The sequence below is a fragment of the Otolemur garnettii genome, unplaced genomic scaffold (assembly GCF_000181295.1).
Source record: "Otolemur garnettii isolate 467f Iridium unplaced genomic scaffold, OtoGar3 scaffold00008, whole genome shotgun sequence".
Classification (NCBI taxonomy): Eukaryota; Metazoa; Chordata; class Mammalia; order Primates; family Galagidae; genus Otolemur; species Otolemur garnettii.
Window position 1 is genome coordinate 15123553 of NW_003852403.1, and position 25617 is coordinate 15149169.

General features: G+C 45.8%; 1 protein-coding gene and 1 non-coding gene across 5 annotated transcripts in view; one reads left to right on the forward strand and one right to left on the reverse strand.

Moving 5' to 3' along the window:
• Window positions 1-25617, forward strand: part of LRRC20 (leucine rich repeat containing 20) — an 83073-nt gene that overhangs the window by 35907 nt on the left and 21549 nt on the right. For all 4 annotated transcript variants that reach the window (XM_023509560.1, XM_023509562.1, XM_023509561.1 and 1 more), the window contains one exon: window positions 8698-8847. In XM_023509560.1, the coding sequence (XP_023365328.1) occupies window positions 8698-8847 (150 nt within the window). The remainder of the gene's footprint in view (window positions 1-8697; window positions 8848-25617) is intronic.
• On the reverse strand, window positions 7273-7378 carry LOC111723176. Its single transcript, XR_002771774.1, has one exon. It is a non-coding gene; the product is annotated as a U6 spliceosomal RNA (small nuclear RNA).

Below are 25617 nucleotides of genomic sequence, written 5' to 3' on the forward strand. Positions count from 1 at the left end.
TCTCCTGCCCCACCTCCCAAGTAGCTGGGATCACAGGCGCCCGCCACAACACCTGGCCATTTTTTGGGTTGCAGCCGTCATTGTTGTTTGACGGACCTGGGCTGGATTCAAACCCGCCACCTTAGGTATGTGGCTGGTGCCTTAGCCACTTGAGCTACAGGCACTGAGCCTGCAGTCAGATTCTTTGGCCCCATCATCTTAATACTGTGGACAGTTAACCTAGCGACACTGGCCTCACTTTCCTGCTGTCAGGATAACTCATAGGTTCTAAGAATTAGATAAGTTAATGTATAAAAAGTACCTAGAATGGTACCTAGAACATAGCAAATACTCAGTGCTGTTATGTTTGTTTTATTGAGTGGAACAGGAGCTCTGAGCTCAGGCAGGGCCCCCACCTGACTGAGGAATGCTGTCTGTGGGGAGCCTCCCTGATGGTGCTCCAGGACAGGACGCGATGCTCACTTCCTCACCCTGGAGCCTTTTTTCATGATTTGGTGAAGTTTTCTCTGTACTGTTTGTTCTCAGGACCCTCTTCTTGATGACATCCACAGCTTCTTAGACACAACTGTCCTGTCTATAGCCTGAATCCGCCCCCATTCCCTAGTGGGTCTAGGTCCCCAGCCATATCCTGGCTGTGTCCTCTAGAGGCGGGGCTGTCGGCTTCCATAAACCTAGGAGGACTCAGCACTGAACTTGGCTCAGCTCATGGGCTTTTCTCTTCAGCATACAGGTATAATGAGTATGGATGGTGCCCAGCCTCTGAATTAGACCTGCAGGGGAATTTCCTGAGAACAAAAGGTGACTGGCTCATGCAGAAGCCTGTGGGTCTCCTTTCCTCAGGGGTATTGAGTGATGTTGAAGGCTCTGAACTGGAAAGGTCTAAGGAGTTTGTAGCCAAGGCTTTCCTATTGGGGAGCTCAGAATAGACTCCCCATTCTCTGGCCTGTTCTTGAGATAGGCACCTGGGTATGTTCTTGACTCAAGGGGCAGTATAGCGAGGTGGTTAGGACCACTGGCTTCCTGACTGGCCTAACCTGGGTCCAAATCTTCTCTCACCCCTACTTTTAGCTGTATGACTGTAGACAAGTCACTTAATTGCAGTTTCCTCATGTTAGATAGGGGGTAGTTCTTATGACATTGCGTATGTGAAATAGTAAGTGGTATTGTTTATAGTTATTATTATTATGAAGACAGGATCTAATTCTGTTGTCCAGGCTAAAATATAGTGGCATCATCATGGCTCATTGTAACCTTGAATTCTTGGACTTATGTCAGTCTCCTGCCTCAGTCTCCCAAGTAGCTGAGACTACAGGTACTCATTACCATGCCTGGATAATTTTTAAGTTTTTTGTAGAGACAGTCTCACTATGTTGCTCAGGCTGGACCCCAACTCCTGGCCTTAAGAGATCCTCCAGCCTTGGCCTTCCAAAGTGCTGGGATTACAGCTATGAGCCACCATGCCCACCCTTTCTATGCTTATTATTATCTCTACCTCCTAGGTCATGGACATGAAGTATGTTGCTCCTTGCATACAGATGGGGATATGAGTGGGTAAGGTTGAAGTTTGTTTGAGAAGTCTGGGTACCTGGATCTCTGTGTTCTTTTCCCAGAGACCATGGAAATCATGGGCCTCTCCTCTCAGTGGAGCCAAGAGTCTACATGCTGAGTTAGTGGCTGGTGCTGGTGCTGGGATGAGGGGTGTTCGTATCACATCCCAGGAAGGCTCTTATGCAGGATTTCTGGGTGGCCTTTGCCATCGGTGGCAGCCAGACTGTTCTGACCAGGAGCTTTGTGGTGCATCCCTCCCATATGCATGCTGGTTTCTGGGAAGGCAGTACAGGGGACATAGAATGGAGAAAACAGATGCATGCTCAAGATAAAAAAAAAAAAAATTATAGGAAAGCTGTAGGACGCAATGCAGATCAGTGCCTAGCACACAGTAGGGCCTTCGTGGCTATTCGTAGAGAGTGAATGAAAAAAGCAGGCACTGGGGGCAGCATCCTCCATTGTCAGGCAATGAGGCCTCATGATGTGTTGGTTGGCCAGTTATACCTCAGAGGGCTTCTGTGATGCCTGAATCAGAGGCTGGAAAAATGGGCAGTGTAAGAGTGGGCTGGGCATTTCTGGGCTGATTTATTCCGGGACAGGTGCTTTGAGGATCCTGTGAAGTAACTTGCAGGGCTTCAGTCTCCTCTCTCTTAGTCGTGGACAGTTCCTCTCCCTGCTGCAGGGAGCAGTGGTGCTGCCTCTTGGCAGCTTTTTCCCAGCTCTGCTCTGGCCCATTCCGGCTTCCTGCATTTCTTGGGTCTGCTTGGCTCTGTTTCTTTTGTTGATTAGGAGGAGCTAAGTGCATTCTTTAATTTGCCAAGTTATCTTTTTCTAATAAAATTTAATTCTATGATAAATTTATTTTTCTATTTTATTTTTATTTATTTATTTATTTTTGAGACAGAGCCTCAAGCTGTCCCACTGGGTAGAGTGTCGTGGCATCACGCTCACAGCAACCTCCAACTCCTGGGCTCAAGCGCATCTCCTGCCTCAGCCTCCCAAGTAGCTGGGACCACAGGCGCCTGCCACAGCGCCCGGCTATTTTTTGTTGCAGCCATTATTGTTATTTGGTGGGCCCGAGCTGGAGTCGAACCCGCCACCTTAGGTGTATGTGGCTGGCGCCTTAGCTGCTTGAGCCACAGGTGCCGAGCCTATTATTCTATTTTAAAAGGAAAGTAGCACTATTTAGACACTTGGGAAATGGCTTCATATAAATATATAGTGGTATTTCACTTTATATAAAGTAAACATTAGGACTATAAATAGTAATACATTGCTCAAATCCTCTGAAATAACTGCTGTTAACGTTTTAGTTATTTTCCTTTCTGTCATCTTTCCAACTATACCTAGTTGGAAGTAGTGTATGATTTTTATATTCTCCTTAAAAAAAACTAGACTCTATAATATGAACTATTAAACCAGAAAAATAAAGTGCAGGGAGTTGCTAGTATTATTTAAGAAGCTCTCTCAACCTCTTTTCAACCCTCTATCAAGAAAAATAGTGAGACAGGAACAAGATTTTATACAAGGGAAACAAAAACAGTTAATTAACCAGGAAAGAAAATCAATCTCATTATTGCAAATACTACAAATTAAAGCAAAGGATACCATTTCCTTTGATCCTATTAGCACTTTTTTTTTTAAATGATCTTATTACTTATTGGGCAGGATACATGTAAATTGACATAAATATTCTGGAAAGCAGTTTGGTAGCAGATATCAGAAGTGATATAGTTGTTTACTAATTATACTTTTTCCTTTGTGAATATCCCATGTCCTTTCTTGAGTGGTCTTATTTTCTTTCTTCATTCAATTATGTTGAGCATTTTTATTAGTAAAGATAACTGTTTATGTAGCCTCTTTGTGGAACCTTTTTTACAACCTGTTTCCTGCCTTGTTTTTCTTTAAGTGTTGTACAATTTTCTATGCAGTTAGGTTTGTTGATTTGTTCCTTTGTGATTCTTTTATGGTTCCTAGATCTAGACAATCATTCTTACCTAAAAGGTTATATAAATGTTCACTTCTGTTTACTTTGATTTCTTTTCTGGCTTGATTTAAAAAAATACTTAAAGTGTAATTCTATCTAGAATTTATTTTGATTCTTAGGTTAACTGAGAGTCCCTTTCTCTTTTGTTTTTTAAAAATTATTAAGTGTTGGCTCAGCACCTATAGCTCAAGCGGCTAAGGCACCAGCCACATACACCTGAGTTGGCGGGTTCGAATCCAGCCTGGGCCTGCCAAACAACAATGATGGCTGCAACCAAAAAATAGCTGGGCGTTGTGGCGGGCGCCTGTGGTCCCAGCTACTTGGGAGGCTGAGGCAGGAGATGCGCTTGAGCCTAGGAGTTAGAGGTTGCTGTGAGCGTGATGCCATGACACTCTACCCAGGGGGACAGCTTGAGGCTCTGTCTCAAAAAAAAAAAAACTATTAAATGTTTATTCCGACCTCAATTGATAAGTCCTCCCATTCTTCAGTTTATCTGTGAAGACCTCCTTCAGGGTTTATTAACTTATGACATTATTTCTGGACTGTATATTTTCTTTCTATGATCTATTTTTCCTTTTGCCCTCTGTTTTAATTATTGTAGCCATATGATATTTGTTATAATCTCTCCTTGTCTTGAGGGTCTTGTTTGCATGTATTTTGTAGTTCAGTTTTAAACCATTTAGTCAAGTATTTTTTTTTTTTGGCCGGGCTGGGTTTGAACCCCTCACCTCCGGCATATGGGACCGGCGCCTTACTCATTTGAGCCACAGGCACCGCCCCATTTAGTCAAGTTTTAAAAAAAAACCTTTTGGGAATTTGAGTAGGAGTTCAATTTCTTAAAAAATCTTAAATCAATTTCTTAAAAAATCATCCTAGGGTGGCACCTGTGGCTCAGTGAGTAGGGCACCAGCCTCATATGCTGAGGGTGGCGGGTTCAAACCCGGCCCTGGTCAAACTGCAACAAAAAAAATAGTCAGGCGTTGTGGTGGGTGCCTGTACTCCCAGCTACTTGGGAGGCTGAGGCAAGAGAATCGCCTAAGCCCAAGAACTGGAGGTTGCTGTGAGCTATGACGCTACAGCACTCTATTGAGGGTGACAAAGTGAGACTCTGTCTCTAAAAAAAAAAAAAAGGAAAATCATTTTAGTATTTGACTTGTTATCAATGAACACTTCATATATCTTCACAAACAAATCTATTTTTAAAACTAGGTTTGTGAATTTCTCTGCTTTTCTTCATGTTGTTTAGATACATTTTCCATTATGAATATCTCTATGTATCTTATATTGTTGTTGCTGTTTGGAATAGAATCTTTATATTTTATTGCTGGCAGGTAGGAATGCTATTGACTTATAGGGTTGCATATTTATTTTGATTAGCCACATTGCTGAGTTATTTTTAATTTGTGCAGTTTGTCAGATGATTGCTTTAGGTTTCTGAGCCTATCTGGTCATTTCACCTGCACATAATCATTCTGTTTGTTTTCAGTGTCTGTGCCTCTATGTCATTGGCCAGAATTTTCAAGACCATATTCAGGGATACTGGTTATCAAAGGCATCCTTACTTTGTTCCTTGTTTCAAAAAGAAAGCTCCTGCCATTCCCTTGATGTTGCTCCTGGCGTGTATGATGACATCCGTCTGCTTCTACCTAAAGGGGCTGGGATAATTCACAACAACTCCTACAAACTCCTGTCCAGCCCTTTGTGCATCTGGCACAAAGCATCAGGGGGCTTGTTGTTTGGAAGTACAGTATTATTGTCTCTAGAATTGCCAGCTTGCCCCAAACTCTGAGCCTGCAGTGCTGGTCCACGTCCAATTTTCAACTTCCACTTCTGAACTTCCAACTTTCAACTCCCACTTCTGAAAGCCTGACTTCTGGGAATTCCTCCTCTCTGGCAGGACTGGGTACTCTCTCCTGCCAACCTCACCTGCTGATGTGACACTGATGCTTTGCACTGGACAGTGGCAGGTCTGGGATTACCTGGTGCAGCCCCTGACCAGAGTAGATGTTGGTGACACTACATTAACAACACTCATGCTGCCCAGCAGAGGAGTCATGTGGACCCTCAGTCACTTTTTGCCCTTTTCCTACCTATCTGCTGTCTTCTCTCAAACCACCTCAGTGATGTCACCAGAGCCCCTGCCCTACTCTCAAGCATCCCAGACTTCTGACACTGCTTTTGGGTTTTTCCAGTCTAGTGGGAAAGTAGACACAAAAAGGAGTTAACATAATAGAGGATAAAGAGGTATTAAACAAGGCTGAGCTGCTGGAGCAGCTAACTGCAATGGGCAGTTAGAGAAGGCTTCATGGAGGAGGTGACATTTGAGCTGGGTCTTAGAGCAAGAGTAGAAATTCAGTAAGGCAGATGAGGGAGAAGGGCTTCAATTATGGTTATTTCCATATATTTGGTGCTATTGTTATTATTAGGAATAGGATCTTTATTTAAAAACTCCATTTTATTGCCGGCATATGAGAATATTATTGAAGTTCGCATATGTACTTTGGAGCAACTTGCAAAGGCTTAGAGGCCTAAAAGAGCCTGACCTCTTTGGGGAAAAGATGAGAGTTTGCTGAGAGAGAGAGAGATGAAGCAGTGAGTGCTCCTGGGGTTCAGGGGTGGGGGGATGACCTCTAGTAAAAGGGATGACCTAGGAGGACATCTGGAAGAGGTGGAAGGGAGCTGACCTTGAAGCATAGAGAAGATTTGGATCCAGTGGGAAGAGGAGGGTAAAGTGGAAGAGGGGAGAGGAAGAACATTTGTAGCATTCCAGCTAGGTTTGTGCCAGGTGTTTTTAGTCATTATTGTATTGTATGTGATTTTCCTGACAGCCCTGATAGGTAGATAATGATACCTTCAATGTACAGAGGAGAATCCTAAGGCTCAGGGAACTTGAGTGACACTTCGATGAGTTGACCTTTGTGCTTTCAGTGTCTCCCTCTTACCATGCGTGTGCACACACACACTCTCTCAATATATACCAATAACAAAAGATGAATGCGAGTCACATTTGAGCACCTCTTGTAATTACAGAAGTCAGTCGCGACTTGAGTATTGCAATTTTAATACAGCTTTTTTCCTTTCTTAGAATGTGTGTACATTTTTTTCACCGTGTATGTGTATATATGCACATACATACATATCAACTTTATTGAGATGTCACTTACCATATAATTCATCCATTTATACAGTTCAATGTTTTGTTTGTTTGTTTGTTTTGTTACAGAGTCTCACTTTGTTGCTGTGGCGTCATAGTTCACAGCAACCTCAAACTCTTAGGCTCAAGCGTTTCTCTTGCCTCAGCCTCCTGAGTAGCTGGGACTACAGGCGCCCACTACAACACCCAGCTATTTTTAGAGACACAGTCCCACTCTGGCTCAGACTGGTCTCAAACCTGTAAACTCAGGCAATACATTCACTTCAGCCTCCCAGAGTGCTGGGATTGTAGGTGTGAGCCACTGCACCTGGCCTAGTTCAATGGTTTTAATATATTCCCAGAGTTTGTAACTATTACCACAATCCTAGAATACGTTAACGCTTATATTATCTGACATAGAACCCCCAACACCCTTTGGTTACCACTTACCCCAAGCCCTGCAGCCCTAGGCAAGTACTAACCTACCTTTCTGTCTCTGTGAATTGGCCTATTGTACTCATTTCATATAAATGGAGCCATATGATCTGTGAGTCTTTGTGAATGGGCTCCCTCTCTTTCTCCTCCTCCTTTTTTTTTTTTTTCAAAAAATACAGAACACTTCATGAATTTGCGTGTCATCCTTGAGCAGGGGCCATGCTAATCTTCTATGTATCACTCCAATTTAGTATATGTGCTGCCAGAGCGAGCACCTCCTCCGGCTTTTTTTTTTTAATTTTAAATATGCAATTTATTAGTGATTAATCCTTTTTCTTTTTGTTTTTGGAGTTTTGGGCCAGGGCCACGTTTGAACCCACCACCTCCAGTATATGGGGCTGGCGCCCTACTCCTTGAGCCACAGGCACTGCCCCATCCTCCTGCTTTTTTTAGAGATAGAATTTCACTCTGTTGCCCTGGGTAGAGTTCAGTGGCATCATCATAGTTCACTATAATCTCAAACTCCCAGGCTCAAGTGATCCTCCTGCCTCAGCCTCCCAAGAAGCCAGGTGCTGCCATGCCCAGAGTTTTCTACTTTTGGTAGAGACAGGGTCTTGCTATGTTTGTTTAGGCTGGTCTCAAACTCCTGGCCTCAAGTAATCCTCCCACCTCAACCTCCCCAAAGTGCTAGGGTTATAGGCATGAATCATGAATCACCACACCTGGCTTCATTTCTTTTCTTCTTCTTCTTCTTTTTTTTTTTTTTTCAGTTTTTGGCCGGGGCTGGGCTTGAACCCGCCACCTCTGGTATATGGGGCTGGTGCCTTACTCCTTTGAGCCACAGGCGCCACCCAAGGCTTCATTTCTTTTAATTGCTGGATAATATTCCTTCTTCTGGATATGCCACATTTTGCTGATTGTTTTTCAGATTGATGGGCATTTGGGTTGTTTCCACTTTTAGGCTATTGTGAATAATGTTGCCATGAATATTGTGTGTAACGTGTTTTTGTGTGGATGTGTGTATCATTTCTCTTGGGTATATACCTACAAGTGGAGTTGCTGGGTCATATGGTCACTCTGAGTTGAGCCATTTGAGGAGCTGCCAGTCTGTTCTGCACAGCCTCTTCCTCGCTGCTGCCTATACAAGGCTTGCCTTCAGCATGATAGGATTAGAAGGAAAGTCAAACCACAAAGTGTGTGTGAATTGCCTGTTTTCAGAGGAGATCATTGTGAAGTGCTTATAAGATTACACCTTTTCTGTTGAGTCTTTGATGACTCCAGAGGGAGTCAAGGACACTGCTATGAGTGTTGATTGTCATTGTGCTGGCAGACACACTGCTGGCTAGAAGGCTGGGGTAATGGAGAACACACAAGAGTAAATACTAAGATTCAGGGTGCAAGGGAAGGGCACGTGTGAGTGAATGCTGATGAGAAAGGCTCCTGAAAGAGGGAGGGCAGGGTCTGAAGTCTGGTTGGGGATAACAGGCAAGAGGGCAAAGAGGCTGGGAGGCGTAGGGGGGGTCCACATGGGTCTGGGGCAGGTGTGTGGGCACAGCGGCTGATGCTGTGGTCTGTCTTTGTCCTTTGGCTGCAGACCTGGCCGAGTGCAAGCTGGTTTCCTTCCCCATCGGCATCTACAAACTCTTGCGGAATGTCTCTGACCAGATCCACCTCATCACACTGGCTAACAACGAGCTCAAGTCCCTCACCAGCAAGTTCATGACCACATTCAGTCAGCTTCGAGGTAGGCCTTGGTCAGCTCCAGCCAAGAGGGCATACCCCGCCCTTATCCTCCAGGCTTTGACACCATCTGGGACCAGAACCAGCCCCTGGTCAGTTAGACCATGAAGTCGTTCCAAGTGGTAGACTTTGAAGATGGACTCATGTTCTCCCTGCAGCCTGGAAGTCTCTAGGTCACTACTGCCTCCAGCTGGCTGTGCATCAGATTATCTAAGGGTCAAGGGTGTGAGTTCTGGAGTGATTCTCTTTTTCTGAACAGACCAGTGAGGTGTTTGGATCCTGAGGCTCAGAAGTCATTATTTCTCAGTAGCCTTGACCGAGCCTCCTTCTCACCCTCCAATATCACTTTGTTCTGTGTTGATTTCCCATTTCAAGAGTGACAGATGCCAGGGATGTTGCTTTTTTCTCTGCTGAGCACAAAGAACACGTGGACATTGTTGTTGGCAGGGATATGGCAGGAGGCCAGCAGACAGGCCTTGTAGATTCTCTTGAAGTGCCTTCTCTGGATGCATGAGCGGCCTGTGCTGACAGCTGTAGTGCTGGGCCCCTTCCCAGGGAGCAGTACCCCCATCGTCCTGTGAGAGGTCACTGCCACTCAAAGATACATGGGGCAGAGCCACAGCCTGAGTGTTTGCAGAATGGTGGGGCTAAAGAATTGCAAAGGGCACCAGAAGCCTAGGAGAGGTGGTCCCTGCCTTCTGGAACTTTCTATATGATAGCACCACGAAAAGAGTCTAAAATCCTGTTCAAAGCAACAATACACAAAATGCAGATGGTGCATGAGGGACTTGAGCAAGTCTCTAATACAGCTGAATTTAATCTGGGCAGGCTTCCTGGAGGAGGTGTGGGTTCCAGACAGAACAGAGTGGCATGAATTGGCAAATGATAGGAAGTAGCTTGCACAGTGGCTCAGGAGGAGCTACAAGTGGACCCAGAAAGGTGCAAACAGAAGGCCTTAGTTTGTGTAGCTGTTTCTGAGTGAAGCTTTCAGAGCTCATAGCATTTGTGCCTGAGAGGCTAAAGTACCTATAATGGGGAGGGGGAAACCGGGGCAAGGCTTGAGGATACTTTCTGTTGTTTTCATGTTTTTGATTTTTTTAAATTTCTGAATATTAGGGAACACACATGTTTTGTTAACATACTTTGCTTTTGTACAGATTGAGTCAAAGTTATAAGTATGTTCTTCACTTCCTCACTCAGTGCAGTATATCCAACAGGTATGAATGTCCCCATTTCACTCCTTCTCCCTCCCCCCCTCCGGCTTGATTTTGAGCTATACTTCCATATGTGCACTTAAGTGTTGATAGATTAGTTCCAACTGAGTACTGAGTACAAGTGTTTGTTTCTCCATTCTTATGATGTTTCACTTAGAAGAATGATTTCCAGTTCTATCCAGGTTGTCACACAACATACTAGATTGCCATTTTTTATGGCTGAATAGTACTCCACGGTATGCATATACCACATTTTATTAATCTATTTCATGTATTGATGGGCACTTGGGTTGTTTCTGTGTCTTTGAGATTGTAAATTGTGCTGCTATAAACATTCAAGTGCAGGTGTCCTTTTTATAAAATGATCTCTTTTTCTAGAAGTGGGATTGTTGGATTAAATGGTGGCATGCTTATGGATCAGCAGAATCAACATTGTTAAAATGATTATACAACCCAAAGTGATTTACACATTCAATGCAATTCCCATTGAAATACCAATGCCATTTTTTGCAGATCTAGAAAAAAATAGTTCTATGCTTTGTATGGAACCAGAAAAGACCCCCAAATAGCCAAGACCACCTTATATAATAAGAACTAATTGAGAGGCATTGCTTAACCAAACTCATGGATGCTTTTATTTTATTGTTTGAGACAGAGTCTCAGTTTGTCGCCCTCAGTAGATTGCTGTGGCATCATAGCTCACAGCAACCTCAAACTCTTGGGCTTAAGTGATTCTCTTGCCTCAGCCTCCCAAGTAGCTGAGACTATAAGCATCCACCATGACACCCAGCTATTTTTTCAGACTAGGTCTCGCTCTTGCTCAGGTTGGTTTGAAACTCATGAGCTCAGGCACTCCACCTGCCTCTGCCTCCCAGAGTGCTAGGATTACAAGTGTGACCACTGTGCTGAGCCTTCATGGATGCTTTTAACCTGGCCTGCTTTGCACACCTTTGTTCTACTGGCAGCTGCTTCTTTTTTTTTTTTTTTTTTTTTTTTTTTGAGACAGAGCCTCAAGCTGTCCCCCTGGGTAGAGTGCCATGGCATTACAGCTCATAGCAACCTCCAACTCCTGGGCTCAAGCGAGTCTCCTGCCTCAGCCTCCCAAGTTGCTGGGACCACAGGCGCCCGCCACAACGCCCGGCTATTTTTTGGTTGCAGCCATTATTGTTGTTTGGCGGGTCCGGGCTGGGGATTCGAACCCGCCACCTTAGGTGTACGTGGCTGGCGCCTTAGCCGGTTGAGCTATAGGCGCCGAGCCGCAGCTGCTTCTTTATACCAATGAGATAGGTCCTCATAGTCAACAGATGTCTTGACCTGTTCTCATCTCTGGCTGAAGTCAGAATCCTCTGATGAGCTTTTCTGCAAAGACTATTGCCCAGGCTGTGTCCCAAGACCAGTTAAATCAGAATATCTCAGTGTGGGCCTGGACCTAGGCATTCGTTAATACCTATCCCAGCTGTTCTAAAGTGCTGTAGCCATAGTGCTCTGACCAGCTCAGGAGTTATAAACTCAAATGCCTGAGAGACTAGCTTTAAGGAATGAGTGACTCAGATAGGGCAGGTAACAGGGAGTAGTGGGGACTGAGGCAAACAACTACACGCCCCACCCAGCTTGAACTAGGTGTGCCACAAGAGAAAATGGGCCAATGTTGTCTACTCTCCTGATGATTTAATTGAAGCTAGAAATAAGGATAGTTATGTGAATTTTTCCAGGTTTTATATAACACATATGAAAGTCAATAAAACATATTTGCAAGCTAGATTTAGTCTATGGCCAACAGTTAAGAGACTATCTTGAAAAATATTAGCACTGCCTCTGCTATCCCATTTCATGAGTGGAGAAGGAAAGTCAGGGAAGGAGGGGACTTTTACAGGGTCTCAGCAGTATATCCAGTACTAGAACCCAGGCTACCCACCCTGCAGGCCAGGGTTGCCTTTTTAAGCCACCTTACCTGAAGAGTCTTCTGGTGCTGTGTCCAGCCAACTGAGATTGGATCTTTGCTTTTTAGAGGAAGAGAGAATGATTAAAAATGGATGATGGGAATTGTCTGGGGCCCTCAGGAAGGGCACAGGAGGCAACTGGGGTGGGGGGCGTGCTTCTTTGGGGTAAAAGGAGAGTTTTTGTGCTTTTGTTCATTCATTATTAGGCCTTTCCTTGAGCACCTGCTGTCTCCCAGACCTGTGTCAGGAGGCAAGGAAACAAAGAAGGCTAAGCAACCAGGGTCTCTCCCTGAAGGAAGCCAGGGGTTGCTGTGATATTGGTATGGACAAAATGCTGGAAGAAATCTCTGGGAAGAGGAATTAATCCTTCCCAAGAGTGGAATGGGCAGGGGCTAGGTATGTAATCAAGAGCTTCCAAAAGACTTGACATTTGAGGAGCGCCTTGTGGGATGAGTAAGTAGGCCTTCTCCAGGGGGCACAGAGCAAAGTGCTGGAGAAATGCCGCTTACGGTGCCATGTGTCCATCTCTGGCTGGCTGCGGAATTGTTTATCATGGCATCCTCTGGTCAGGAATCTGGTGACGATGCTGTTTGAACTTCCTCGCTGCAGCCACTCCAGACTCCCCACATCGCCTTGGATTACGAAGGCACAGCCAGTGTGCCTGTTAATTGGATTTCACAAAGGCAGCAGGTCGAGGGATGTTATAGCCAGTAGCAGGGAGGGGCTGAGCTGAGTGTGCCTCTGGCATCCCCTAACCCAAGAGATGGCTCTGGGCCTGAACCTTTGTTATGGTTTTTCCTTCAAACAGAAGAACCTTCTTCTTTCATCTATGAAGAAGAGGCTTAGACAGGTTTTGAGGGGCTCTGCAAGGCCTGCTCTGTCCTCTTCCGGGTACTTGACCGGAGTAGGCTGGGAACAAAACATTCTACATCCTCCCTGTCTGCCACACTGTCCCCAGGGCTGAGGCTTGAGGGCCCATCAGGGGCAGGCCATCTTTAAGAGATTCCAGACCTTGCTCGGCGCCTGTGACTCAAGTGGCTAAGGTGCCAGCCACATACACCTGAGCTGGCAGGTTTGAATCCAGCCCAGGCCCACCAAACAACAATGACAGCTGCAAGCAAAATATAGCCAGGTGTTGTGGTGGGCACCTGTAGTCCCAGCTACTTGGGAGACAGAGGCAGGAGAATCGCTTGAGCTCAGGAATTGGAGGTTGCTGTGAGCTGTGATGCCATGGCACTCTACCCAGGGCGACAGCTTGAGGCTCTGTCTCAAAAAAAGAAAAGAGAGATTCCAGACTTTTGATTCACTGCATCTGTTTTATGAAAGGAGAAAGCAAGAACCAAGAAAGCTGAAGACACAGAGGGAATTGGTCTGATGACAGGTGGGACCTATGAAGAGTGGGTCCCCATATCCTGCTGTGGCTCTCTGTCCCCTCGTATCCTGGATCCCTGTCACTTCATTTCCTCCCTATCCACATAGTTCTTTTTATGGGAAAGAGAGTGTCTAGGCCTGCCAGGCACCAGAAGTATATGAGGCAATAAACAAAGACTATCCACATGAGAAAAGCAAAGGCTATTTATTCTGAATTTTCTATGTCACAAGGGACTCAGCACCATCACTGTGTTTTGGAAGAGACTCAGAGGCAGGCAGCAAGTGAGAAAGCTGTGTCCTGGGGATAAGGGAAGACTTCAGGTGCTCTCTGATGGGCGGCTGTTGGCAGGGGGAAGCTGCTGACTAGAAGCGAGGTGTCCTACATCATTGGTTAGGGGCACAAAGTTGGCTTTCTCTGGTTGGCTCTTAGCTGGAAGCAGGGATACAAGTCAGGGAAGCTGTTGGTTGTTAGTCAAGTCCTCACCCTTTTGGGCCCAGGTGTTACAGGGGTTATGATTTGGCTTCTTGGAATGTTGCTAGAGATAGAGTCTGACTTCCTACAAATTGATATGTATATAGCAAGCCGGTGACCTGGGCTGGGTACTGTAGATGAGGAGTGAGTTTCCGGGGCAGGTTGCCGCATGCTGTAGATGAGAGTTCTGTTTTTCTATTTGGTCTGGGCATTGTCAGTTGATGTATTCAGCCCTTCGCACCCCCGCCTTTCATTGCAATTCAGCAGATCCTCACAAGCATCTCTCAGGGTGTACGACAACACAAGAGCACCAGTTCACTCTCCCGGCTCCACACCAAGTATGCTCTGTGCATCATGTCATATAATCCTGGTAGCACTCACGTCATCCAGAAATGACAAGAAAGCTCAGAGCTGGAAGTGGCCCTGGAGAACCCTCTGTCTTGGAGGGGAGGCAGGTGTTAGGAACAGATACCGACCTCATGATGTGAGGGACAGCACAGCAGATATTTACTCAAGATATCTGGGGGCTGAGCAGGCAGAAGTCAGTTCTGCTTTGAGTGAGTAAAGAATCAGAAAATCTCCAGAGGAAGTGGCTTAAAGCAGGAATGTGACAGTTAAATAGGAGATTGCCTGACAGATAAGAGGGAGTTTCTAAAGCATCTTTTAGGAAGATGAAAGGTGTGTTTGGGAAATGACTAGAAAAATGGCACAAGACTGTTACAGAGTGATGGGACAGGCTAGAGGGTGCCACCTGCCCGAGCAGGGACATTTGGGAAGAGTTCTGGGAGGCAGGGATGGGATAGGCCCTGTGGAAAGGCAGAGAGAAGCATCCTGGCTGGGAGAAGCAGCGTGAGTTCAGATGTGAGGGCAGGGAGGTGCTGAAGAGGGCAGAGCCTCCAAGGCCAAGTGCCATGACAGGTCATGAGATCATTCTGCCTTCAAAGCAGGTGAGTCCCCTCACCTGGAGAGCCTGGCCAGGGAGCAAGGAGGCAGCCCCTGGGGCTGCTATGGGTACAGGAGCTTTGGCTGGCTGAGGGCAGCTTCTTATAGGTGTGGATGGGCTGCTGTGCTCAGCAAGGCTGGGCACCCCCGTGGAGACTAACTGACCCGAAGTCTCTGCAGCAGGGGAAAGTGGGGCCTGACGGAGCTTAGCCTGTCGGAGCTGAGTCCCAGAGGACTCCCATCTGGGGCACTGCGGGAGCCACTCAGGCCCTGAGCAACGTGGAAGTGAGACATTCTCTTGGCCTTGCAGCTTGATTTTTCAGTCAATTCTTTGTCTCTTTGTAATACTTCCCCAAGTGTGTATTCTTTAAGCATTCCCTGATAGAGAGATGCCAGCCAGCCAGAAGAAAGTACGGTTCCTCCTCAGAGCTTGGTGACCTCAGGGACACGCCTGGAGCAAGCCCTGCAGGCCCCATTGAAACTCCCCAGGAGGGGCCTGTCTATAGAGGGCTTGGGCTGCTCACCTGGGAGTCTGTTGTCCTCCTCACTGGGGACTCCTGGCAGCAGCTCCTTTGTTTGCAGAGGAAAGAGTAGGGCAATTTTCCTTATTCCCTTAGTAATGCCGGGAGAGGCACTAAGGCTTGATCTTTTTTACCTCTAGCAACCTGGAAAGGGCCATAGAGCTCTAAACATCTTAGGAGCCATCTTCTGCTCGAAGGCCACCTCCCCCACATGCCTGATGCCTGGAAGTGGGTGTTGGCAGCATGCTGTCCCCCCCACCCCCCACTTCCTACACTGCTTCAGCCTACCTGTTTACTTTTCTCTTTTTTGCAGTTTTTGGCCGGGGCTGGGTTTGAACCTCACCACCTCTGGCATATGGGGCCGGCGCCCCACTCCTTTGAGCCACAGGTGCCGCCTCCATTTACTTTTCTTTAGCTGATGTTACTTAGTGGACAAAAGAGAAGAGGAGATAGAGAAATGTGCTGGGAAAGCCAGGCAGACACAAATGCTTTGCAGTGGTCCGTTGGATGCTGATGTCCAGTTGTAATCTGGGGTCAGGCAGAGCTACTCCGTCAGGGCCACACGTTTTCGGGTTCCCTTAGTGCAGCTTACCCCTGGAACAGGGGGTCTGGGGGAGTCCTTATCCTCCCATTTATTCATAAGAGGCAACTCCCGATTGCTAATGATAAGAGTTCTCCATATCAAGCTGGAGATAAGGTTGCAGCCTTCTGCATCAATTTTTGCCGTCAATCCTCAAGGGTTGTCTAAGCCCCTAGGGTTACTTGGATCACCTCAGCAGAGCTAAAGACCTTTGTGACCCCATGTGCCTGCTTCTGGACAGTAGCTAAGCCCTCCCTAGCGGTGTTAAAGCTACCCAAGTGTCATGGGCTGCAGTATCCTTAGGATAGAATCCCAGAAATGAGATTACCAAGGTCCAAGAGCATTTTAAGGCTCTATGACATAGAGCAGAAGAGCCACCCCACAGAGACCAACCAACCCACAGAGTTGGAAGACACAGGTTAAATTTCTTTTGGAGGACAATTGATGGCAGCCTGGAGAGGTAGTCCTGCCATGAAAGCAGGAGAACATCTCCTCCATCCTGTCTCTTAACAACTGGAAAGCAGCACACCTTAGCAGCCCCTCTGTCTACCAGCCTAGGTGTGCCAGGGGGCAGGGTGAGGAGGGCACACCTGAAACATTGGGACCGTGTGAAAAAATGTAGATGCCCCTGTCCTCCAGGGCCCTTGTGTAACAGAGGACTCTGCAGCTTCCCTTCACCTCCCTCATCTAAGTGCCAAGCACAGATCTTTGCTCTTGGCTCTGTAGTTTAGACAAGCTTCCATACCCTCCTCTGCCCTTCTTACCTACCACCCTGTGTTTCTCTGGCTAGTCATGCCCCTGACACACCTGCAGAGCGCTAAGGTTTCATTTGAAAAAAGTTATCCATTTACTTACTTGTTTTTGATTAGGTAATAGTTGCAAGGGTTGAAAGGATAATGGGTGAAAATGTCTCCCTTTTTCTCCTGCCCCATATATCTAGTTCTCTGCCCAGAGGCAGCCATCATTACCAGTTCTAGAGATATTCTATGCCTATATAAATAAATATATTTAATATTAAGTAACCTTTATAATGAGATTACCTTAATCTCATCAATTAATTAATGATAACATACCACCATGGGCAGGTACTGTTATAAGTACTTTACAAATATAAAATTATTTAAACCGTTATAACCCTGCAAGGTAGGTACTCTTATTCTCTCTCTCTTAAAGCGAGAGAACTGAAGCAGAGTGCAGGTAACTTGTCCCAGATCACACAGCAAGAAAAAGTGAGGTTGGGACTGTGCTTTAGATCCAGAGCCCTGTTTTAAATTATTCATGGGAGTAGGGTATGTGCACTGTTTTTCTATATTTTAGAAATACATTTTAGAAAGTTGGTACAATGGGAGCTGCCTTAGTCTTTTCATGGGGCAGAATGGTTAGTGTTTCATTTTCTCTGTCCCAGACCTGGGTTAAAGTGTTTTCTTACCTTTTCCCCCATTGTCTACCCCAAGGAGTGGGTGTGGTTTTCAGAAATCCCCTCTGACCTCTATGGGCAACAGCTGTCTTTGTGTGGAGTTTTCATGGGCCATTTGAAGGTCACTTATGGACCCACCTGACCATCTGATTCTGCCCTGCCAGGGGTCCTTGTATTCAGGACGATGATTGCTCACTGATGCAGGGTTGGAGCTGAGGTGCTGACTAATCCTGAGCGCTGTTTCTTTTGAAGATGCCGCATTCTCTTGCTGATCAGCTACATAATTACTGCAGGAAGCCTCCTCTGCCCCTAGCAGAATCAGCAGACCTTCTCTCTCTGCAGGGTAAATCTAAGGCCTCTGAGTCAGCCTTGGCAGTTATCCAAGATAAGGCTGATGAAGGAAGTAATAAGAGAAACTCAGGGAGGAGAAGTCCACTTAACAGACACCAGAAACCACAGTCCAGTAGGTGTAATAAATAAGGAAATGGAAATGTCATGGATGGGGCTGCTCTCAGGCTGGGGGCGACCTTAGGCATGGGATGGAGTAAGCTTTTCTCCTAGAGTCCCTGCCTATCCCATAGCCTAGGTTGTTCGACTGTGAACCTGGTGCTCCTGATGCAACCTCCTGGGACCAGAGGACCTCAGTCATCCAGGCAGGGGGTAGTGAGACTGTGGGCAGACAGCCTCAGTGCCGAGACCCCTGGGATGAGAAACAAAGTCAGACGTGGCTCTGCCTGGGTTCGGTTGAAAGCTTAGCACTTGGCAGACCAGTGGGCACATCGCAGTCTGCACATTGCTAACTGCGGGCCATACTTAGTGCTTTCTCTGAAGTAGAAACAGCAAAGAAAACCTCAAGTGCCCAGATTGGGGCTGCACAGAAGATGAAAAGAAAGCAAAGTTAGCAGCCTTGCTGACTGCAGTTGGCCTCTCCAGGCCTCAGTTTCCCCATCTGAGAAATGGGGAAACATTTAATCTGCAGTACCCTTGTGAGGTTGGAGATAACTCATGTAAAGTGCTCTGTGCAGGACTTGGTGCATGGAAGACTCTTTTTTTTTTTTTTTAACTTTATTTTATTTTATTTTTTAGACAGAGTCTCTCTCTGTTACCCAGGCTAGAGTTCCCTGGCCTCAGCCTAGCTCATAGCAATCTCATACTCCTGAGTTCAAATGATCCTCCTGCCTCAGCCTCCCAAGTAGCTGGGACTACAGGTGCCTGCCATAACACCCAGCCAATTTTTCTATTTTTAGTAGAGATGGGGTCTCAGTCTTGCTTAGGCTGGTCTCAAACTCCTAAGCTCAAGGATCTTTCTACCTCTAATCCTTCCCATAGTGCTAGGATTACAGGTGTGAGCCACCAGCGCTCGGCCTAGAAGTTCTTGACGAACGATGCTGCTGATATGTGTCACTGTAGGGCTCAGCTGTGTCTGTGAGAGGTCTCTGGCCAAGTATCGGGAAGATAGTCCAATCATAGAAATCTTTCATTACACAAGGAATTTCAGTAAGAACAGAATGGAAGAGATGCCCAAGGCCAGGGCTGGGGAACCTGAGGCTCAGAAGGGAGAAGCGGTTTGTCTGACCTACCTCAGCTCTGGATCCCTGGTCCATGGTCAGGCTCCTGCCATGGACACAGGTCGTTTGGCTACCAAAAGCTTGGCTAATGCTAAGCTTGAATTAGTTATATGTGTACCTTAGCTTACCACACAGAGGATTAGTTGTATATGTATCCCTCACCTTACTGCACAGAAGATTTGTGAAGCTTGTGAAGATGGCAGCGTGGGTATAGCAGTGGGCACCAGAGTAGGAGCAGAAATAACTCAGACTCTGTTGGGTTATGACTTCCAAAAAGCGAGCCCAGATGGCACAAGAGAACTTGTTTTCCTGCCAGCCCACCTCACCTCAGAGAGCAGACCCCAAAATGTCCAGTCAAGGCTTTGCTCCAGACTTGGCCACATGTGAGATTTACTCTGACAATTCTGATGGACTTTGGCACATACATTCAATTTCATAAAGCCCTAAGAGGTGGGCAAGGTAGAGACTTTGACAGGATGGGGTATTCATCCCAGGAACCTGCTCTGGTTGCCCTCCCCAGGGGAGGGGGCCTGGAAGCAGCTCCATGATGTGGTTCTCACTCAAAGCCTACCAGCTTTATTATAAACAACTTTACACTATAAATGTGGCAACTTAGAAGAAATGGACCATCTTCTTGAAAACCACAGATTACCAAAACTCAACCAAGATGAAATAGGCAATCTGAATAGGTCTATAACCATTAAAGAAATTGAGTTCATCAATAAAAAGATCGCACAGGAGAAATCTCCAGATCCAGGTGGTTTCAGTGGATTATTCTACCAAACTTTTAGAAGAAGAATTTTTTTTTTTTTGAGACAGAGCCTCAAGCTATCCCCCTGGGTAATGTGCCATGGCATTGCAGCTCACAGCAACCTCCAACTCCTGGGCTCAAGCGAGTCTCCTGCCTCAGCCTCCCAAGTAGCTGGGGCCACAGGCGCCCACCACAACACCCGGCTATTTTTTTTTTTTTTTTTTAGTTGCAGCCATCATTGTTGTTTTGGCAGGCCCGGGCTGGATTCGAACCCACCACCTTAGGTGTATGTGGCTGGTGCCTTAGCCACTTGAGCCACAGGCACTGAGCCCAGAATAAGAATTAAGATCAATTTTACACAGTCTTTTCTAGAAGAGAAGGGCATACTTTCTAATCCATGCTATGAGGCTGCTATTACTCTGATATCAAATTCAGGCAAAGACAGTTAAAAAAAAAGAAATAAAAACAACCTATAAGCCAATATAGCAGTCAAATCCGGGATTGTATAAAAAGAATATATGGGCCTGCCATGGTGGCTCACACCTGTAATCCTAGCACTCTGGCAGGCTCAGGTGGGTGGATTGCCTAAGCTCACAGGTTCCAGACCAGCCTGAGCCAGAGTGAGACCTTGTCTCTAAAAATAGCTGAGCGTTGTTGCAGGCACCCGTAGTCCCAGCTACTAGGGAGGCTGAGACAAGAGAATCGCTTGAGCCCAAGAGGTTGAGATTGCTGTGAGCTATGACATGACAGCACTCTACTGAGGGTGACAAAGTAAGACTCTGTCTCCAAAAAAAAAATTAAAAAAAAATATATATATATGTATATATGACACGGCCAAGTGGGCTTTTTCAGTTATTATAGATGTGCAAGGCTGGTTCAACATTTGAAAATCAATCTGTATGATTCATCATCTCAAAATGCTAAAGGAGAAGAATCATAAAATTATACCCGTTGACAAAAATCATTTGATAAACTCCAATACACATTCATAATAAAAACTCTCAGGAAACTAGGAATCTGGGAAAACTACCTCAACTGGGCAAAGAACACCTACAAAAATGCTGTAAGCAGCTAATAAGGAGTTAATGATGAAGTACTTTCTCCCCTAAGATCGGGAATAAGGGCTTGGCGCCTGTGGCTCAGGGGCTAGGGTGCCAGCCACATACACCAGAGCTGGTGGGTTTGAATCCAGCCCGGGCCACAACAGTGACAACTACAACCAAAAAATAGCTGGGCGTTGTGGTGGGCACCTGTAGTCCCAGCTACTTGGGAGGCTGAGGCAAGAGAATTGCTTAAGCCCAAGAGTTTGAGATTGCTGTGAGCGGTGATGCTATGGCACTCTACTAAGGGCTACATAGTAAGACTATGTCTCAAAAAAAAGATTAGGAATAACGTTAAGATGTCCCTTTCAGAGTGACCTCACCCTGAAAGTTCTAACCCAGGATTGGGGAACCTTTTTGTGTAAGAGGGCCACATTGATTTAGCTGTAATAAAATCAGGCTGTATTCAAGAAACTTCAATTAGATGTACTTAAAAAGCTAACTACTATGTACTTAATAATTTCAAAAATGAAAACATTTGGTAATTTTAGAGTTAGCTAACTTTTTAATGACTTTGTTGTGTCTGCTTTCAGTTGTTGGAAAGCATTTGACTATTTGGTTGCAGCATGGAGGTCCACAGTTTGTGTTGATCCTCTAGAGGGGTATCAGTCATTTGTGACCTTAAGGGCGTCTTAATTGGGGTTAGGTAGGAGAATGTAGATTTGCTGCAATAAGTGGTTGAAAAGCAAGAAAGTATTTTTAGGATATTCTGTTGTATTTTTCCATATTTCATTTGGATATTTCTTAATATAATACAATGACTTTAAAATGTCATCTACTGAAAGCTCAGTCAATTCCATCTGTAATTCTTTAGGTGCCTTGGTGATATCAACTAGGTGAGGCTGAAAAGCTAATTTGAGTATGATCACAGGATTCTTGAAGTCAGTGAACCTTTTATTATATTCTCCAATTAATAGGTCTGTGACAGCTGCTTATTCTTCTAATGATTCACATCCTGCTTATCAATTACCTTTTATAACATGGGGAAAATGTTTATATGAAATTTCCTTTTGAAAAAAGACAGCTTTTTAAAAAAATGCTTGTGTTTTTTGCCCTATGTCATCTATAGGCTTAGTTTTACCTTGCAAAGAAATGTTCAAATCCTTTTGAATTGACCTGGTATTACACACAGGCTGACTTACAGGGGGCATCAGAAACAGGGAAGGAAAGAAGGCTCTGTCCAGTCCTGAATGCTGCCTCAAGGTCCCCATAATGGGCCAGGCTGCTGGAGGAGACCCCTGAGACCTCCAGAAAGCACCACTGTATTAGTCAGGGTTCTCCAGAGAAACAGAACCAGGATATATTAATATTAATATTGATATACGGGAAGAGATTTATCATAAGGGATTTGGTTCATGATTACGAGGCAGAGAAGTCCCACAATCTGCCCTCTGCAACCTAGAGAACCAGGAAAGTCTTTGGTGTAGCTCTAGACCAACCCAAAGGCTTGAGAACCAGAAGAGGCACTGATGTTAAGTCCCAATCTGAGTCCAAAAGCCTGAGAACTGGGGACCACTGGTGTAAAGTCCTGTTTTAAGTCCAAGAATCAGGAACATCAGTGTCCAAGGGCAAGAGAAGATGGATGTCCTTGCTCAAGTAGAAAATGAATCCTCTCTTCCTTCTCCTTTTTGTTCTGTTCATGGCCTCAACAGACTGGAGGATGCCCACCGCGGGGGAGGGCAATCTTCTTTACTTAGTCTTCTGATTTGAATGCTAATCTCTTCCAGAAAAACCCTCACAGAACTCACCCAGACATAATGCCTTACCAGCTGTCTGGGCATCCCTTAGCCCGGTCAAGGTGGTACATAAAATTCCCCATCACCGGCCCACATCAGCTTCCATGGCCCCATCAGCCCTAACTCCGAAGACTGTGCATAAGAGCAAGCTCTCAAAGGACTCTCAGGAACCACCTCCCGGGGTAGAAGCTTCTTAAAGTTCTGGCCACTTTGGGGCTGTACTTAGACTCCAGACTAAAAAAAAAAAGCAATCGGAACAGGTGAAAAATTGGTTTGATGTCCTTTTTTTTAAAAAAAAAAAACCGAAACAGGTAAAAAACATTTAGGATAACAAAATCAGGAGGGGAGTGTCTCCTCCCCACCCTTGATAGTGGTTATCCTGGTTGGCCTGTCGAGCTTCTGGCAGCTCAGTAGAGGCTGGGACAGCAGTTTCTAAGACCCCCTCCAGCAAATGCACCGCACGTCTGTGATGCTGTGGTGTGTTTATCAGCTTACACTGCTTGGTGCTCCAAACACCTGCTCCCTGATGCTCAGGACTCTGTGGGGGCTTTCTGAGGCAGCACAGGGTATCTTTGTGTTCACTATAGCTTTAGGCAAAGAGAATGTTTTTTACTGAGCCTGTGTGCAGACAGTTAGTCATATAAGTGTAGTAGGTAAAGAACTCAGTGCTAACTAGATTACTGGGTCCACCCAGGTGCCCTGCATGGTTTGCTGTATCTGTCTGTCCATCTATCCTTCTTTCTCATATACTTACATAGTATTTACTGTGTGCCTAGAACTTTGCAAAGCCTTTGTTCATCCTATAGAGAGAGTATTGTGCTGATTTCACAGGTGAAGAAACTGAGATAAAGATAAAGAAGAAATTGCTTGCCCAAATCATACAGTCAGGAAGTGGCAGAGTCTCAGTTTGAACCTCCAGGGCCTGCATTTATAACTCCCTTACTGTACTGCCCCTCACCATGAGCCTTGGGTTTAGAGAGGCTTCTCTCTGCCCTCTGCATGGGGCCATACCCCTGCTTCTGGGCTCTAGTCTTTGACCTGGACATCTGGGCAACCCAGCAGATCAGTAGAAGGCAGCAGGTTCTAGGAGGGAGGGCCATGGGCTGAGTAGGCTATTAGGAGACCTTCCCATAGGGAATGTTGGTATGCTGGGATCTCCAAGCATGGAAATGAAAACAAACCTAGGGACAGTCAAAGACATTGACTACCTCTCTGTCTGTAACACTGAGTGGTCCTGCAGACAGAGCTGAGACCACCTGCTTGTGGCTCATGGGGGCCAGGTTGCTCCCTAAGTGGCCTCAGTGGCCAGTAGGCTGTGAAGTAGGATTTGGAGGTGCCCTTAGCAGGCAGACCACCTTGCTTAGGAGAAATGCACTAAACAGGAACCAGATAGCAGGGAAAATTGGGCCATGTTCTTGTCCAAGAGCAAATGTCCATTGCAGGGAAGTAGTTTCTGTAGACTCCATAGGACAGTTGCCCCCTGCCTGGAATGTTTTCTCCAGACTTGTATCAGTCCACCAGGGGCCTAGATTCTTCATCTGGCAATAGTGTCCTGAGAAATAAATAACCTCATTTTTGTGAAAAACATTAAAACTTTTTTTCTTTTTATATAAAGAAAAAAGAACAGGTCAATTTAAGGAAAGGCATATGTGGAACAGATATTTGGCAGAATTGTGATACTCATATTCACTTATCCATTTAATATGTACTCATCAAATATTTATTGTGTGCTCACTGTGTACTGGGCAGTGCTGTGCATGGTTTTCTACAATAGAGGCACAGCCCCAACCCTCATGCAGCTCATGTTCTCAGAGGAGGAGGCAGACAATTTATAGATAAGTGAGCATATTTGATAATAATGGATATGATGAAGGCGAATGCTGCAGGAGAAATAGAACAGAGTCTGATGTTAACATGTGAGCAAAGATACACATGAAATGAGGTAGCAAGCCTTGCAGATAACATGGGTAAAGAGGAAAGTGCATGTGCAAAGGTCCTGAGGCAGCAGCATGCTTGGCCTGCCTGAGGAAGTGCTGTTGGGCAAAAGCATATTTGGTAAACCCTGGACTAGATGTTGTCCACTGTCTGTCTCCAACATCACTGTCAGATCACCTTGTAATGGTGATCTGAATAGCATATTGTCATCTTACGATTTAAGGTGTGGCTAACCAAGAACCTGGCTGCTGAGGGGGCCTGAATTTGCCTGAGCAGGCAGTGAATCTGCTGATAGAACCTTGCATTTAGGATGTTCCTGAAGATGGAAAAATAGGAGGCCATCCAGGCCCTTTGCCTCATTTATTTGCCTCCTAGGACGAGAGTCATTATTCATCAATTATTTGCTGAGTGACTTCAAAGTGCCCCTTGGGAGGCTGGATATAGGGACAAAAGCAAGTCAGATACAGTTCCCACCTGCCCAGAGCCCCAGTGTGCTGGAGCAGGGGACCTGCCATGGGGCTGGTACCCAGGCATGCATGTGCATGTGTGCATGTGCACGGGTGCACACAGGGACCTGGGGGTAGGGAAGAGACTCACCTGTCACTGAGGGAACCCTGGCAGGGTCAGTTAGGACCTCTGAGCAGCTGCCTAAGTGGCTATGGAAGAGTGTGGAGCAGAGAGGAGGGGCAGGGCCAGCTGCATAATTGGTGGGGCCCAGCAAGAAATATCTCTCATCCAGAAAGCAGGGGGAGGGTGCCCTTGAAGTCACATGGGATGCTTTCTCCTTTTTTTGCAATCTCTCTCACAACAATATGTCATGGTGCTTTTCTTTTTCTTTTTTTCTTTTTGAGACAGTCTCATTTTATCTCCCTCAGTAGAGTGCTGTGGCATCATCATAGCTCACAACAACCTCAAAATTCTGGGCTCTAATGATCCCCGTGTCCCAGCCTTCTGAGTAGCTGGGACTATAGGGCCCACCACCATGCCCAACTAGTTTTGAGATGGGGATCTCATTCTTGCTCAAGCTGGTCTTGAACTCCTGAAATCAAGTAATCCACCCGCCTTGGCCTCCCAGAATGCTAGGATTGCAGGCATGAACCACCATGCCCGGCTATCATGGTGCTTTTCAATTGCTATTTCATGTTGTTCTGAGTAAGGAAAAATCAAAACTTAGTGTGTATTTTACCATTCATCCTTACGTTGTACATTGCCAATTTTTTTTTTTTT